This window comes from Talpa europaea (genome assembly GCF_964194135.1).
Source record: "Talpa europaea genome assembly, chromosome: X".
In the NCBI taxonomy this organism is placed as follows: Eukaryota; Metazoa; Chordata; class Mammalia; order Eulipotyphla; family Talpidae; genus Talpa; species Talpa europaea.
Genome location: NC_140081.1, coordinates 62,741,558 through 62,759,625, shown reverse-complemented (window position 1 = coordinate 62,759,625; position 18,068 = coordinate 62,741,558). Strand labels below are relative to the sequence as shown.

The window sequence follows — 18,068 nt, the reverse complement described above, 5'->3', positions numbered from 1 at the left end:
AGAAAGACAAAGTAAAGAGGTAGCTAGAAGTTCAAGCACAGCTAGAATTTTTTACAGAAGCCAAAAGGAGTGCGTAAGTCAGAGAGCAAACATATTGCCCCTTACCTTAAGAGACCTGGCTCCAAAGCAAACTCGTAGCCAGAAGATTCACAAATTTTCTCAAAATGCATGTCAATTGCAGAATTGGTCTGTAATTTCTAGAAAAAAATGTGAAGGTAGGTCTTGATTTTCATCTAAAAAATGAAATTATTTCTTTTCTATTGGAATTGATGCTTACTCTTGTGTTACTTTTTGATATTTGGGGAGAATGAACTTAAAATAATGTATGCAGCAAATTAAAGAGAACTGTTGAGTCCAAATTTAGTAAGAAAAAAAAATGAGCATTACTGGAGAACTTGTTTAATGAATTGTGCTAATAGCATGCAGTGGGAAATGATGTCGCTATTAAAAAGGGTAGTGTTCTGTTCACATGGAAAAATATCTATCCTTTATAATTTTTTTTAATCAGACAGTGCATCCTGGTAAGATTATACCATACTAGTTGTTGGGGCCAGCGTCTGTTTGCTTGGTATCTGTCCTGTACTGGTTGTTACATAACTTTAGTATCATCTTTCTGTATATGCATAGAATGTTTACCAGAAGTCTTGCTGTGGTTATCTCAGAGTGGGAACAGTTCCTAGAAATTCTGCTTTATTCCCCTTTAAACAAAGGAACATGTTAATCTACTTTGCGTACTTGCAGCAGAGTGGACAGAAGTGAGTCTCCATCAGAACCACCTGACACTTTTAAAAAGTATAGATGATACGTTTCCATCCCCAGAGGTTTTGTTCTAATTAATTGGCCTTGGTGAGATCCAAATAAGAATATGTTTTACCAATATTAGCACAATAACAAATTAATAGTAATAATAATAAATAGATAAAACGTATTGTGAATGCTCCCCAGTAAATTTTGTATGTACTCAGAGTTAAGAATCAGCCACGGTTGGGAACATAGACTAGAGAGCTGGACTGCCTGGATTTGAATCCTGGCTCTGTCAATTACTCCTTATGTGACAGTAGGCAAAATACTCAACCTCTCTGTGAAGAAATGAGGATTTTAGTAACATATATTTCTTAGGGGTGTTGTGTGATTACCTATCATACACACACACACACACACACACACACACACTTAGTAAAATTGTACAAAGTATTCTTAATAACGTTAGCTATATTATACCAATTCATTTTTATAAACATGGAACTGATCATATCACTCAGAAGTTATTCCTTATTTCCCTACTACATACTGGATTACATGGAAACTTCTCACCTTGGCATGTCAACTTTATTTTCCCTTTTATCCTTCACACACCCTATAACTTAGCCACATAGGACTATCTTGTTATTCAAATTACCACAAGCTTTAAGAAGATAACAGACTACCAAAAGCATGATGGGTGGTTACATATAGGTAATGACAATGGGTCCTGGACAGTCATTTATGTGTGTCTATTCCAGAGGTAGCAACTATATGGTATCCATATTCCTTCCTGTACCCATGATAGCGTGAGTGATCAAACATGATTTCTTTACCACTGAGTCTTTTCACCACAGTCCTCTGAACAGTTAAGCTACTCAACCAGATATGGTGCCACAGACTATGTCAAACCATCCTTCATCTCTTCAAAATCTACAGCTCATCCATCATCTTAGTGGCATCTTCTGGTTTTAATTTCTTTAAACTGAGGTCCAGCTGATTTCAAGGTGTTGGGAATATTTCTTCTCCCCTTACCAACCACACAGAAAGTCCTTTCATTTTGTGGGGCTAACATAAAGCAACAATGCTTTCTTTGATTAAAAAATGTGAGATGTCAGCCATCATCAGTTATAAACTGTAAAATGCAAGATTCATGTCTTTCCTCTCTCATTTTCATCCTCTGTGTTCTGTATTCACATTTGCACATGGACTTGCATTCTGGCCAAATGTGATGGAGTTTTTTTTGTTTTGTTTTGTTTTTAAAAATTAATACCATTAATACCAAGAGGGCACTGACTGAGGTGAAAACTCAGAAAGCCTGGCCTCTCTTTTTCCAAAAAGATTTCATCCAAAAGTGAGAACACTCTGTTGGGATTCCTCAGAACCTCTTAGCCCTGGAATATTTTCAGGGAAAATAGTTGGAATTCAGGGAGAAAAATAGATTGCCTGTCTTTCTCAGAGTGCAATTGTGTCTTCACCTTCCCAGCACCAGTTGATGAGTGCTTGAGACCGGATTAAGGTCTGGCTGGCTGCTCTAAAGTCCATTATCTTTCTATAAGACAAAACCTGCTGTTAAAACCGACACACCGCCACTTACCTTATAATATCTATCTCAAAGTATTTTCTAGAATGGAAAGATAAAAAGGAAAGAAAGAAAGCGAACATTTACTAAGTGCCTACTAGAGGCAGTCTTTGTAGGAAGTGCTTGACATAAAGCACTTTATAAATAACAAAGCACTTTTCAAATTTTATTCATTATACTGAAAGGTAAAGTTAAGCTTATTTTTACCACCCACCAGTACTTTCATTATCAGCTCCCAAGAACTCCCTTTAGTAACTCCTTAGACTTCATCTCTCTGATTATTCAATGTCCTTCTTTTGTCCCTTAATTTTTGAAGGAGACACTCTTGTGTCTGCCTACCTTTCTCCAGTTTTTTAAATCTTTTTCCCTTTCTTCTCCTCATCAAAAATTATTTGTTCTATGTCTCATTAATTAATGGCTTAGCTAATCAATTTATTAACAGGCCTTCTCTTTCTGGAATTTAGTGGTGAAGACAGATGTCTTAACACAAAACCTTATGTTTTATTATTATTATTATTATGTTTATTGAGGTAACGATTTTCAGCACCGTGTATGTTGTAGGGATAAAGGTTCACACCTCTACAAATGTATGTGATCACACCATACCTACCACCAAAGCCATTAATCCCCACAACAGTCCACAGTCCTCCGGGCTCCCTCTTTTTTGTTCTCCACATTCCATCCTCCCTTCTTCTGTTGGCCTCAGTTAGGCAGTCAGATTTCAAAGGTTTGCTTTGGTTTGGTTTGGTCTGTTCCTTTGTTTTGCATATTCCGCGTATGAGTGAAGTCATGTTATTTGTCTTTCTCCTTCTGACTTTTTTCACTTGCATAAATCCAAGTTCTATCCATGTTGTCACAGATGGTGTTTGCAAAGGTGTGGAGAAAAAGGAGTGCTTGTGCACTGTTGGTGGGAATGTAGACAGGTCCGACCCCTAGGGAAAACAGTGTGAAGGGTTCTCAAAATATTAAAAATAGATCTACCAAATGATCCAGCAATCCCTACTCAGGTCTCCTGGAAAAGGATTTTTTCAGAGGTGTAGCCAACATCTCCTTATTTCTAGACGGCTGCTTCTGTTTTCCCCCTAGAACTGAGGGCTGTGGGATCAATTAATTCAGTCTGTTACTCTAGGAGAGGAATTCTTCTGAGACTGCTAAAGATTTCGCCAAATGACAATTGGAATAAAGCTTCCCTCTGTCTACTTTTCTATACTATACTATATGAGACACACTTGTCTCTGAGCTCTAACTAAAACCTTGAAATTATTTTTCTGATCCACTTCTCTCTGCCCTGGGTCACTTACACTACTTCCGTATCTTGGCTATTACTTAATGCTGCAGTGAACACAGGAGTACATACATCCCTCTGAATTAGTGTTTTTATATTCTTTGGATAGGCACCTGGAAGTAGAATTGCAGGACTGGTAGATGATCCCCATCGTACCCCGTATCTGTTACCTCTGCTCATAATATCAACTCTTTTAGTCCCTTGTGCTTTTATACCCAGAAAATTTTCCTTCCTCTGAATCCTGTGCATTGGGTGAAAACTCCACTGTAATCGCTACCTCTTTGCAGAATGTTTGCAACTGACACTTTGTTCTCATTTGAGGACTTTTCCTTTTCTTGCAGCTTTTATGAAAAAAATTGATAGTTTATTCAAGGCCACATACCACCGTCCTAAAGATGACTCTCACATTTTCCTGAAAACTCAGTTGTTACTTCCAAATCGTTATTCTTATGCCCTTAACATAAAACTAACTGTCATGACTTTGATTACAATCATCTATCCTGGATATTTTACCAACTACCTGCCAACCCTCTGGCCATTACCTTTATTTTCATGTCCTGTCTATCCCATCTTTGTCATCTTCAATGCCTTCACTATCCATTGACACAATTCAAGTAACTCCTTAATGTCACACATTTTTCTTTTTTTAAAGATTTATTTTATTTATTTATGCATACAAGAGCTGGGGTGTAGGCCAAAGGTGTGGGGTGTGAGAGGATTCACCAGAGACAGAGTGGGGAGCAGATCAGGCAGACTGACTGAAATACAGTGCTAAGGGGAGCAGCAGGGGAGGCAGGGGAGGTCTGCTGTGCCATGTGGCTTAGCTTCCCAGCTGGGAATCGAACTAGTGCTGCAGTGGCTGCCAAGAGCATCATAGTGCTGAGACTTAACCCCTTGCGTCACCAGAGAGGCCCGACAAATTTTTGATTTATTGAATCCCAATTGCTTTTACTTGTCCTCCATATCAGAAATATCCTCTTATGCTCACATCCTGGACACAGTCATCATTCATTACTTTCATATTTATGACAGCTTAACTTTTTTCCTACTTCCAAATCACCTCTTCCAACCTTTTCACCTCTCCTCATTATCTCCATTAAAATTAGTATATGATCTCATAGATTTGACCCTAAATTCTCTGTATTTGACCCTCCATTTTCTGTATTAAGAATATCCCATCTTCACTTCCCTCTTTGTCTTGCTAATTCATAATTTTAACAAATTTCTTGCCAATACACTCAATCCTGTATCCTTCACCACACTTTCCTCCTGCTTGACAGTATTCAAAATCAAATTTATTTAGCTGCCTCTATTTTCCCTATTTTACTTGAGAGTGCTAATCATAACAAGGAAAACAGCATGTTTCTAAATACATGTGCCACTACAGATTTCAGTTCTACAGCTTCAGTGTGATCCAAAAATGATTCTCTGTATACTTCACTGGCTCTCTCTCCCTTAACTAGTAGTTATTTCAGACATCCACTACTGTCCTTGAGTTCTCTGCTTTTATTAAATGACCTCATCTTCTACTTGAAAGAGGAAACAGACTAGAACATGGGTTCCCTAAAGTTCCTCACCCCACTTTCAAACCATGTCTATATCTGCAGTCATCTTATAATCTTTCCACGAAGTTAGTGAAATGAGAGACCTCTTTCAAAACAAAAGCCCCCCATGTATTTTGGAAACCCCCTTCCCTTCTAAGACTTCAGGACCTTACTCCTTAAGTTGTACTTCTCCTCCTTGGATCTTTGATATTTCAGTATTCACTGATTTTTTTTTCATTACAATCAATAAACAAGAAGGAGACGCTTTGATCATTGTTTTTGCAGTGAAATAGCTTTTAAAAGAATTGTCTTTTTTACTTCATTTGCACTTTTCACTTCCCATTTCTTCTTTAATCTATTGTATACTATAGCCCCCACCACCCCTCCTGTAAAATGGCTCTTACCAAGAGCCACTGCTAACTCCAATAGGTTTGTCTCAGTATTTATATTATTTAAACTCTGCATCAATTGAAGGATCCTACTCTTGATTCTGTGACATCACTGTCTCATGATTCTCTTCCAATGTGGCTAGTGTTCCTAATGTCCTTTGCTGACGTTTCTTTCTCTAACTGTCCCTCATATATTAGCCTTTGCTGTGCTGGCCTTTATTTCTGGTTCATTCTCAGTTTACTTTATACATACGTGTTACATGAGCTCATCCAGACCCTAACCTTTAATAACCATCTATAGGTTGATGATTCGTTAATCTGAATCTCCTGATCTTGACACTAAGATGTAGAATCACACACTCAGTTGTTTCTAAGACACTGCAAGTATATCAAATTATGTCTACAAAATGAAAGTCTTTCCCTTCTCCCTTTCTCCTCCTCCCTAATCTGTTTCTCTTTTTTATCTTTGTATTTTACATCTTAAACAACAGTACTAGCCACATTGTCCAAGTTAAATATTTGAGTCGTCTTTTTATTATTTCTTATCATTCCCTTCATATACGGGACTGCCAAGTCCTACCTCCTACACTTGGATTTGTCCCCTCCTCCTATTCCCATTGTCAGTACTTACTCTAGCTGTTGTTACATCAGCAAGACTGGATTACTGCTAATTTTTTTTTAACTGATCTCTCCTCTCTCCTACTTAAATTGCCCTCAGTAGTGTTGCCAAAGTGATAGCTCTCAAAATCAAACCTGATTCGATCACTCCCTGGCTTTAAACTCTTCAGTATCTCCCACTGACCAAAAACTAAGATTCAGACCCCGTGGCACACCACCAAGCACTCTCATGATTTGACTCCTTTATGCTTTAGCTTCTTCTCTATATGCTCCCTAAATTTCAACCAAATCTAGTCATTCACTGACTGTTGAATGCACATTTTCCCTTGTGTCCCTGATGTCACACATGCTCATCTCTTTTGAATTCTGAAATATGTCTAGAATACAGTCAAGCCAATCCACTCATTTATATCTTTAAGCGTCCAGTTTAAAAGTCATTTTTGGGGTGCAGCTTCACTAAATCCCTATATTAAGTTAATTACCTGCTTGGGATTTCTTCTTTCATCCTGGAATATCCTCCTAACAGTTTACCTGTATTGTAAGCCTGATTATCTGTCTGCCTTCTCCACCAGATTATATACTTTGAAAACAAAGACTATGCCTTCTTTTTCTTTGTTTCATATTAGTTAATTTGCAGGTTCCATTTTCAATCCTCAATAGGTTTTATGTGTTTCTCATATGCTGCTTCACTTGTTAGTTCATCTAATTTCTGAAGAATTGCTCAGCGTCATCTTGATCAGCTAGTCATATTCACAGCAAGATTTGTTGATAGAGAATAGAGTTCACTAGCAGCTTTCACATTTTCTAAAGCACCAGACTCCTCTTATTTGTTCAATTTTAGCCAACTTCAGGCTGAGTATATTTCCCAAGGTTCCTGTGCAAAATTGGTGATTCCCACTCTTCCAATGCCATTTTCTGATGTTTTCTATTCATGTAGTAGAAAGCTTTCTTGTGGATACAGAATAAACATTTAGGATAGGGCCAGGCTCTCAATTTTCTGTTAGCTTCATTCTATTATTTTCCCTAATGCAGGCATCAATCAACATAATTTGTGCCAAGTTAGAAAAGGAAGAGGAGAATAGGGAAATTTCATTAAGTTAAAGGTGATGTTACATTTTGGGTATTGGATCCCTAGACCTATAAACGAGAAATGTTCCACTTACGACTAGAAAAGGGATCATAAAGGTGAAGGAACAAAAAGGCAAGCTCAGAGAGAGATCCAATATGCAGAAATATTTACAATCTTACAAAACTATTTAGTAAAGAATATTTAGTAAAAAAAAAAATCAACTTCTTGCTGATTGCATGATAATTGACCAGAATTATGTGTTTTCCCTGAACACTTATTTCCTCATTTGTGAAACAGAAATAGAAGTACACACCACGTGAAAGTATAGTGAAGAGTATAAGAAAGAATGCATGTTACTTAAGGAGTATTGTGCCTTGCACTTAATAAAGTCTTGATGTGCTGTTAGCTGACTATGTCATTACTTGTATTCCTTCCAGGCAACCAGTAGCAGGATAAAGATTAGTTGTTGAAGACTGAGGAAATTTAATGCAATATGTCTGGTCTAGTCCCTTGCCTCTGGGGCTGTTATATGAATAGACCTGTATAGAACCTTTATTAGGAAATGTTGGTCAGGGGAGTTCCTTGGATAACTGAAACACAACTGGTCAGCTCTGGTTGTAAGTGGTTGATAATGTGGCAGCCACCAGTTCAGTGTGTACCCAGGCCACTGTTAGAGAGTCCCTAAATCCCTGCACACTGTGTTCTCTTTGCTCTGGTGGCCAGCCTTATCCACTGACCCTATCACCACCATGTGATAAGGTAAATGCAAAATTATATTACTTGCATTCTTATTAATAATGTGGGGGGGAGGTTATTGCTGAATGTGGCTGTTGGTCATGGTTTATTTTTCCACACTTTTTCACAATTTATATTCAAAATAGATTGCAATCAATAGTTTTAGTCATAGGTTAGTGCTATCTGGTGAAGAAACCCAAAAATTGCAGCTTGGACATCAGGTAGCAGATAGCAGAGAGTTGAAGTGGCACAACTGAGGAATACCACCAGGGGGAATTTTCTGGGATTTTATACGGTACAGGGTAAGCCGACAAAGCACTCAGACACTAAATCACATTACAAAAAAAATCCTTTAGCTCCTCTCTCAGTTAAGAGAAAAGCTGTGTGTGTGTGCACATGTGAGCAAGAGATTAGGAGTTTTCAGGAACTAGAGACATACTAAGAATATAGCATTTTACACTATATTATTTAACAAGATATATATGAACATTATAAATATAAGGGACTTTTTTCTTTCCGTATGAAATGCCTTTTGCAAATGTTGACAAAGTAGTGTGTAGTTAAAATAAAATATTATCTGTGGACCAGATCTAGGCCTAGGGACCACTTGCTTGTGACCTTTACTCTAGGACTTTACTATGATATATTATAAATATACCATGATACAGGATAAGAGGCAATAGAATGAAACTTCTTTATACAGATATATTTCTCCATTGCTTGCTGGTTTTTATCCACATATATTAATTCTGTCTTCAGGAAAAAAAGCTGATGCAAATATTTAAAATATAAGATAAATGGAGTTGTAAATTCAATCAGAAAAACGATGTGTAAACATATTTCCTTTATTTTCAAAATTATTAAGTATATCTTTGGCTAAAAAGTGAGTTTTAAGCACCTTTTTAAAAAGATTTATTTATGCATACAAGAGCTGGGGTACAGGCCAGAGGTGTGGGGGGTGGTGAGAGGATTCACCAGAGACAGAGTGGGGAACAGAACGGGCAGATTGACCAAAGTATACTGCTGAGGGGAGCAGCGGGTGAGTCAGGAGAGGTCTGCTGCACCATGTGGGTAGCTCCCTGGCCAGCCCGGGGATCGAACTCGGGCCGCAGAGGCTGCGGATTGCTTCATAGTGCAGTGCTTAACCCTTGCACCCCAGGGAGGCCCCTTAAGCACCTTTTACAAAAGGATTGCATTTTCTGCTTTATGACTTTTTAAAAATACCTGATTCTGTATATTAAATATTTCCCATTTGAAATGCTTAGTGTAGTTTCTTTTTTGTTGACAATGCCAAGTGATGCATAGGATTTTCATTGACTAGTCCTCACATAAGTGGGCTATGACTCTCATTATGAGAAAAAAAATGCCTTTGTTTTTACTGGAAGAAATAAATTACACCACCCTTTATTTTTAATTGTTTTTATTAGCATTGCACACACCCTTTTAATGCTTATCTTCACCTACTGACTATTCCAGTGGGATAATTCTTGTGTATGATCTTGCAGTAATTTCTTTGATGTGTTAAGGTTACACTAACTTGCAGAAGGACAGAAGTTTAGAGAAATCACCCAACGACTGGGATAATCTTGAGTAAATTGCTGAACTTCGAAAACAACATAAAGATTTATTTCTTAAGAGCCCAGCACCCCATGTGTCTGAATTTACCATTCAGCTTTAGCCAGTCATTGCCAGTAAGAATTGCACAGCCAAATACTGCCAAATCTCAAGTGTCTTTAAGGGATTTTTTTTCTTTCCGTATGAAATGCCTTTTGCAAATGTTGACAAAGTAGTAAATAAACAATTGTGTAGTTAAAATAAAATATTATCTGTGGACCAGATCTAGGCCTAGGGACCACTTGCTTGTGACCTTTGCTCTAGGACTTTACTGTGCTGGAGCTGGAGGAGTCAAAAATAAAACAAACCGTCCTTTGTCTCAAAATGACCCAAAGCTATTGAGAAAAGAGATAAACACAATACAAATATGCACGAGACAGAACTTTAGCCCAGAGGAGGGTGGAAGTAAATCCAAGCAGGGACAGAAGTGGATTCCTGCCAGAAATGACAACACAGTATATTAACTGGGATTAAAAGGATCTGTAAGGATTCATTAGGTGGGTGCCTGATGTAAGGAAAGGGGCATTTAGAGAGAGGGAGCAACATATACAATAGCAATGCCTCATGAAATAATGTCGTCTTCACAGGAATCTGTAAGAATAATATGACTGAATCATAAATTAAAAGCAGAGTGGAGCGGTGGGGGCAGTGGAAGTGGATGAGACCAAGGAGTGAGCCTAGAGACTAATAATAGCGTATAGCTGTATCCTTTGATTTCATCCAACCAGCAATGGGGAGCGAGTGATAAGTAGCAGCAACATGGAAAGATGGGAAAGGAGAGCATGCCCAAGAGAAATTTGCACAGATGCACCGAGAAACACCTATCAACTGGAGAACGGAAGGGGTGTTGTACAGCACTGACAAGGAATAAACTAGCTACACAGGCGAATCTTAGAAATAAGATGTTTAGTGAAAGAAACAACTCCCAAAAGGCTACCTAGAAAAAAATAGGGATTCTTGTGAAATTTATAAAGAATCAAAACTAAAATTCAGTTAGGCACACTTCTGATGATGATATATGTAAAATGAGCAAGGTAGTACATTTTTTTAATTTATTTTATTTTATTTTTTTTAATAGAGGCATGTTTTAATTATTTTTTTATTTGTTTGTTTATACATGCACTGGGTACAGTCAGAAGCGCGGGAGGGTGAGAGAATTCACCAGAGCCAGAGCGGGGAGCAGAGCAGGCAGAAGGAGCGAAGTACACTGCTGAGGGGAGCATCGGGCGGCAGGAGAGGTCTGCGCGCCATGGGGGACCCTCCTCTGGTGGCCGGGGAGCAGCCGGGGATCGAACCAGCGCTGCAGAGGCCGCGGGCAGGTTCGCAACCCAGCGCTCAACCGCTGCGCCACCGGGGAGGCCCGGGAGTAACACATTTAAATCAAGCACTGGTATTTCTTTGGGAGGAAAGTTGGGGGAAAGGTGGTAAGATTTAAATTGTTAGTAATAGTCTAGTTCATTGGTTGAGGACTGGACTCATGGGGTTTTATTGTGATTCAGATGGGTAAATCACTAGATAAGCACTCATTTATGGGCCCACGATGAAACTGATCACCCAGGATTATGCTGATCTATTCTCTGTACTGAGGACTTAAGAACCACAGATGATGTATTTGAAAGATGTTGAGTTTGAGCACCCCCACGCCCCGCGGTAGCACAGGTGGTTGAGCACTGCACTGTGAAGCTGTCTGTAGCCTCTGCAGCGCGGTTTCGATCCCCGCCAGCCGGCAAGGGTCCCACATGGCGCAGCAGACCTCTCCTGTCTCGCCCTCGCTGCCCCCCTCACCAGTGCTTTCAGTCCGTCTGCCTGTTCTGCTCCCTGCTCTGTCTCTGGTGAATCCTCTCACCCTTTCGCGCATCTGGCCTGTACCCTGGTTCTTGTATGTATGAATAAATAAATCTTTAAAAAAAATGTTGAGTTTGAGAGATGTACTTGCTGTTTAGTTTGGAAGAGGAATCTATTCGTTTTCAAACTTCTCTCTCCCTTAAATTGGTTCTAGATCTGCTCCTCCAAGGGAAGAGGCCTCACCGAGGCCCACGTGCTTTTACCTCCCGCGCTTTTTGCCCTTTGCCCTTGGCCATCATCTCCACCCAGCCACTGGGAGGCGTCTGGCGCCCAGCAGGGGGGCGAGGGGTGGGGCGGCCCGTGGATCCGAAGCCTTCCGATTGGTGGAGAGCAGGAGCCCGAGCGAGGCTGAGGCCAAGCGCAGAGGAGAGGGGTGGAGGGGCGGAGGGGCGGAGCCGGCGGGGGCGGGGCCAGAGGCGCTTAACGGGAGCGAGGCGCAAGTGCAATTGTCCGCGCCTCGCTGCGATGGCGGCGGCGCCGAGCACAGTCACCCCGCTGGCGGCGGAGTCTTCCCCTCAGGAAGCTACCGTCTCTGCCGCCTCCTCCTCCTCCTACACCGCCTGCGCGGCGGCGGCGGCGGCGGCGGCAGTGATTGTGCCTGCCTCCCCCGCCACCTCCAGCCCTGCCTGCCCGCCTGCCGGTGGCTGTGGCGACGGCGGCGGCGGCTGTAGCGACTCCACTATGGCGGCGGCGGGGAGGGGGGGCAGTAGTTTTAAAGTAGACACCCGCCCTTGCCTCAGAGAAGGTGAGTTCCCGTCCCGGGGTGTGGGGGCGGCCCCGTCTCCTTCGCTGCCTCTCTTCAGCCCGGCCGAGATCGGGCTGGGCGCGGTTCGCCACCGCCCCACCCCCCACCTGCTGTGGCGCAGTAAAGGCCAAGCTCACCCCGCCCCGCCCCGCCGTATTAGCCCCAAGTGTGACGGACGGACCGAGGCAGAGAGGGCCTTCCCTACTCCCCTCCCCCGAAAAGGATGGGGGGGGGGTGCAGGAAAAGGAGCCGCAGGTCCCCACCAGGCAGGAGTTTGAAGGGAAAAGGAATACATAATTTCTCTCCCAGCCAGGGCGCCTTAGAATGCTAAGGATCCGAGGTGTGATTTGGTAAAAGAGGAGGTAGAGTAGGAGAGGTTCAGGGAAAGGGGATTGATGAGAAAGGGAGCAGAGATCAAAGCCAAAAGGGCCAAAGAAAGGAGGAGGCAGCCCCCCCCCCTTTGGTAAAATTCAGCGTCCTGCAGCATAGAAATTTGCAGCGGATATTTAAGGAGAGATGAGTTTAGGAATTTGCGAAGGTGAGAGCATATATATATATATGAACTTTAGGGTCTGTTGGATTTTAGGATCTGTTGCATTTAGGATCCTAGGGTCTTGTGGAGGCTCTGTACTGAGGAACCAAGAGAAGCAGAGTGTGGCAGAAGCACAGATTTCAGGAATCACTTCGGAGAGTTTTTCTTTGGCTATGCGAGGATATGACCTTGTAAAACAAGGTATAGGGACCCATCTTTAGGGTGGTTTTTGGTTTTTAGTAAGTGTTATACCTACCAACACATGACTCCTGACAAATATATTTCTTTACTATTTCAGAATAAGTGGTATTTACTTCACACGAAGTACTATGTACTTGTCAACAACCTACTAATAGACTGTAAAATTTGCCATTGAAATGTGTTTGAAAGCAGTTTTGGAAATGCTTCTTAAATGGTTGAGATGGATTCCACTGTAGAAGATCTCAGTAAAGCATTTTGCCATCATAAATTTTGAAGTTGTTTTCCAGTTTTTGCTGTGTTACCTTATGTTGCTAACTTGCTTCCAGAGTGAAGATCGTGGACGCCAAAATAGAGTAGAATAATTTAACTTCCTTTTTCTTAGGAATCCCATTAAAATTACCCCATACAAATAATTTTTTCTACAGCTATTCTGTGTGCTTTTCCATAGCTTTTCACACCTTTCACTTTGGAGGAATGGCAAAGCAGTAAAATAAAATAAAATAAATTTATATATATATATCCCTTACAATATGTGCATAGGTACATTGCATAAATGCCACATACTAAATATGGAAATTAGAAATACACTGTAAAACAGTGATTTATTCACTAGCTCTTAAGGCAACCAGTGAAAGACTGTTTAGTGTCTTCTGTCAGCCTGGATTTGTACAGTTGTTCTGGGATGAAATGAAATCTGTTTTTTTGTTTTTCTACCAAAATTTCTGCCTATAACTAGTAAGGAGAGAACAGTTTCATAGGTGCTCAATATTCCAGTTCAGTTTTGCTCTTGTAGCTTTTTCATAGTAAAGGTTAGGGCCAGTATCTTGGGAAAAATAGCTTTTGGCCTGATTCTGTGACTGATTTGGTCACAGTATCTTTGAATATATGTAAATAGCAATGGTTTTAAGAGCTATAAATTTATAAAGTAGCAGCAGTAACCTATCTTTCCTATTGCTAGGTGGTAAAATGAAAAATAGCCCTAGCATAAGAGTCTGGTGTAATTAACCTAGGTTCTGTTCCTAGTTTAACCACTAGCTTTTGTGAGCCTCGCCATATCCTAAACTTTCTGGATTTGGATTTGTCAAGAGTTATTGCACTGACCAAACTTTGAGGTTGATTTCACATCTGAAAGCATGAATCATGACTTTGTAGTTCTGCATTAATAATTCTTTCAAAGACATTGCCATAGCTATGCACTAGAACAGTACTCCATAAGTCACAAGAAACCTTGACTGATAGTTATCATCTGACATTCAGTGAGTAATGAAATATTTATTGTTAACCTGAGAGAATTTCCTAGAATATAAAAAAATCAAATATGATTTTAGGTATACATCCTTCATTACTATTCGGTCCAAACCAAACCACTCAATTTTTCAGTTAACAAAGGGTAACTATTGATAGCATCCAAAACACTATTAGTTCTCAAAATATTTTTGTTTAGCTATTTATACAGGCCACAAATGGTTGCCAATTAGGATAGTGGATAAAGGAAAAGAGAGAAAAATGTTGCTTGGTGGTATACCAATATCTTTTGCTTCTTGTTTGTTTTTTAAGCCCTAGTTAGGAGGTTGCTCTAAAAGTTAGCAAAAAAATTTGTCAATATTTCAGTTATTACAAGTCCACTCTGGATAGGACCTTTAAAAGTGGTTTGATAAAGCATTTGCTGATCCATTTTCAATGATAGCCTAACAGTTCTGAGGATCTCATCTGTTTGGGGGTTGGTAATGAGCAAACATCAGTGGACATCAGGCATTGACCAGCAGGGAAGATTAGAAGCTTCCTAAGGTTACAACTGGGGGATTGAGCAATAAACAAACCAAAGAAATGCCAAGTGAACAGACATATGAAAAGACATATATTCACCCAGGAACCATTGTTAAGATGAGTCGTGAGAATTTGTAGGACCCTTCATATTTCATTCAATTAAGTTTTTCAAAAATGTTGTATGACTCAAAAATAAAATTTTCACCTGTATTAATGTACCAGTGCAATTATAGTAAAAATCAAAACAAACAAACCCTCTTGTTGATTTACCTCTTCCTTTTATGAAAAAGAAATTAGTAAATGGTTCTATTTTAAATTGACATTCTGGCTTTTTACTTAATTCATAGGAAAGTTTGCACAGCAGATACCTATGGAAGCTTTCCTTTTTCTCTATGTCATTGGTTAAGTTTCAGGTCATAAGATCTAGTTAATAGCCTTTCTTTCATTTATTCAGGAGTTATTTATTGAACATCTATAAATGTGTGTGCCGACACTATGCTCAGTGCTGAGATTATACAAAGTAGATACAACGGCTTTGTTAAAGAGCTCAATTGTAGTGCTTGATAGTAAAATTAAAAAAATGAACAAAATAATTAGGGAAATGCAGCTTTAAGTATAACTGTTCAAACTACTACACTATCAGGACTATTCCAATGTTTATTATAAATCTGTACTCTGCCTGTAATGTCTTATATACTGTAAGCACACTAAAGCACATTAAATTATAAATCTAATATTGGTATCTAGAAAGAATAATTAGCAAACTGTTAGGATTTTTAGTTCTCCGCATTTGCCAGGATGGGGATGTCTGAAGAGAAGCGAGATTAATGACCGTTTGTTGGTTTCAGACCCTTTATCAATATGTGAAAATGTTCTAAGCATGCCCCATACATCACAATGTTAGTATAGGGACTTACTCTTTTCCACTTGAAACCAATCTTGCAGATTCATTCACATTTACTAACCTTTTGGAATTAATGGCTTTGCTTTCTGAAGTAGCGTAGCTGTCATGGGATCAAGTAAATTAGTAGATAACAGACTTTAATTCAGCTTCTGATCACAAGTATGACTTCTGAACTTGCCACAGAATACTTATAATGATGAAGATCAAGGATTTAAGTTTATTTTTTTAATTTTATTTTTATATTCCCCATACAATTGCAACCCCCTTATTTTGACCCCAATCCCTCCTTTCCCCCGCCCCAAGGACTTAAGTTTAAATAAAGACAAAGGACTATTAAACATATAATTACTACTCCCAATTATTTTGTAAAATCCATTGTATTTGGTAATTGTTAATATGCTCTGAGAAAGCCTTCAGTTATTTTTGTGATTGCTGTAATCTATGTGAAAATAACTAAAACTTGCCAAACTCATATGTCAGATACTAATTCTATAAACTGAGCGAATAAGGATATTACATAGCATTATAGCTATGTGTTCAGAATATTGACAGGTACAGATCTGTATTTCTAGCACAATTAATATCTTTGAAAATTCTTTAAATGGAGTGTGACCTTTAGGGAAATGCTTTAGGGGAAACACTTTGACAAGGTTAACAAGGTCAGTTCCCAGTCTCGTTGAGCTCTGGTCATTCTTTCCTGAAATTATGTGTATCAAAAGATAGCACAGGTCAAATCAGCTATCTTTTTTAAAATCCCTTTTAATTAAGAATGTTTAAGGGAGGTTATCTCTACAGGTCTAATATAGTACATACACTCCTTGCAGAATTAAAATTTTTATTTCTCAAATTTCTTAATGCCTGAGTTTAAATCTATGGCTAAGAATGAGATGTTTACAATATTGCACCCAACCCCCTCTGAGATTTGTTCCATTCTTATCACTTTATTAATATAGGATAAGCAAATGGTTCTTTATAATGCTAGATTTTTTTTTTTTGCATCAAGATCAGTGGTACTATGAGCTACATAGTTAAATCATTAAAGCATATAATAGCTAGTTCTTGCCATACATATGATGAATTGTCCTGAGGAGGTATTTTAGTATTTTGTACAAATCTAATTATCGTGTTACAAATGCAAGTAAGATTTATTTTATAACTGCTAAAGTATGCTTACTTTAGCATAACAATGAAGCTACTTGGAGTAGGTCCAATCCCACAAATATTTCCAAAGTGTGAGTTTCTGGCACTTTTTGATATCATCAAGGCCTGATAGTCTGATGCAAGCTGAAGTACATATTTTATATCAACATTGTGGGTTTTAGTAATGCCCACGTCCATAGAATGTAAATTGTTAGTACTCATTTGTATTCCACTGATTGAAGAACATCCGTCTACTTAAACTATTGGAATTTTTTGATGATTGAAAGCAACTGCAAATCTAGAACCATATATTTTACATTGTAATTTTCCCATCCTTTATTTCCTTTAACTTCTGTGGGACTTAGTTTTCTCATTTTGAAGTGACGACATTAGACTAAATCAGTTATAAACTAGAGGCAGTTTTGCCCCACAAAAGACATATGGCTATGTCTAGAGATACTTTTATTTATCACAACTGGGAAATACTACTAACTTGTAGTTAGTAGAAACAGGGAAAGCTGCTAATACCCTGCAGTGCATAAGGTGGCCCTTCACAACAATGAATTATCTGACTGAAAGTGACATGAGTGAGCTAGATGATCTCTAAAATCACTTTTATTGAAATTAAATGATTATATATAATATTAAGTAAGATCAAACTTTCTGTATTAGTTAACAAGCATACTCTAACGTGCCTATGTGTGTTAAACATGTTATTTTTTTTATTTAGCATTCACCACATCCTAGAAGAAACATTGCATTTCTGTACATTTTGATGAAAAGTAACTGGCTCAGAGAGGCTAGTTTGTTCAAAGTTATATAGTTGTGGATAGGGATGGAATTTGAGTCTATTTGACCAACTCAAGTCATACTTTTTTTCTGCTACCCAGTACTGTAGGTCACTTTCCTCTCCCGTTTCAAAAAACTATGAGTATTTTATTTTCTCAAGTCATATAAATATTGGAAGGAAATGTAAACATTAAACACTTTCATTAATAGAAACTTGGTTGGTTAATGTAATCACTAACCAAAAACTAAAGCCACACATAAATACAGGAGCACACATATTTGTCACAGAATCATTCTTCATTTAAAAGAACCAGCATGGGTGTTATTCAGGAGAGGGTCATTAGGTCATGGTAGCAAAGGAAAGGTTTGTTACTTGCCCAGCAGTTTCCTGTAAGTAGCATGTTGACTTTGCAGGGCAACTGCCTGTATGCCATGGTTGAGGGAGAAGATGCTTTTGTCCTTTTTCTTTTTTTTTTTTTATTGTGGTAAAATATATATAACAGAAGTTGTCATTTCATCCATTTTTAAGTGTGCAATTTAATGGCATTAAATACATTTACATTATTGC

The 18,068-nt window shown here is 38.9% G+C and overlaps 1 protein-coding gene across 1 annotated transcript in view; it reads left to right on the top strand.

Moving 5' to 3' along the window:
* Positions 1 to 11,887: 11,887 nt before the first annotated feature.
* Positions 11,888 to 18,068, top strand: part of ZMAT1 (zinc finger matrin-type 1) — a gene marked incomplete at both ends in the record, with an annotated part of 30,429 nt that continues 24,248 nt past the window's right edge. Inside the window, one exon of the mRNA XM_084258961.1 lies at positions 11,888 to 12,167. Within this exon, the coding sequence (XP_084115087.1) occupies positions 11,888 to 12,167 (280 nt within the window). The remainder of the gene's footprint in view (positions 12,168 to 18,068) is intronic.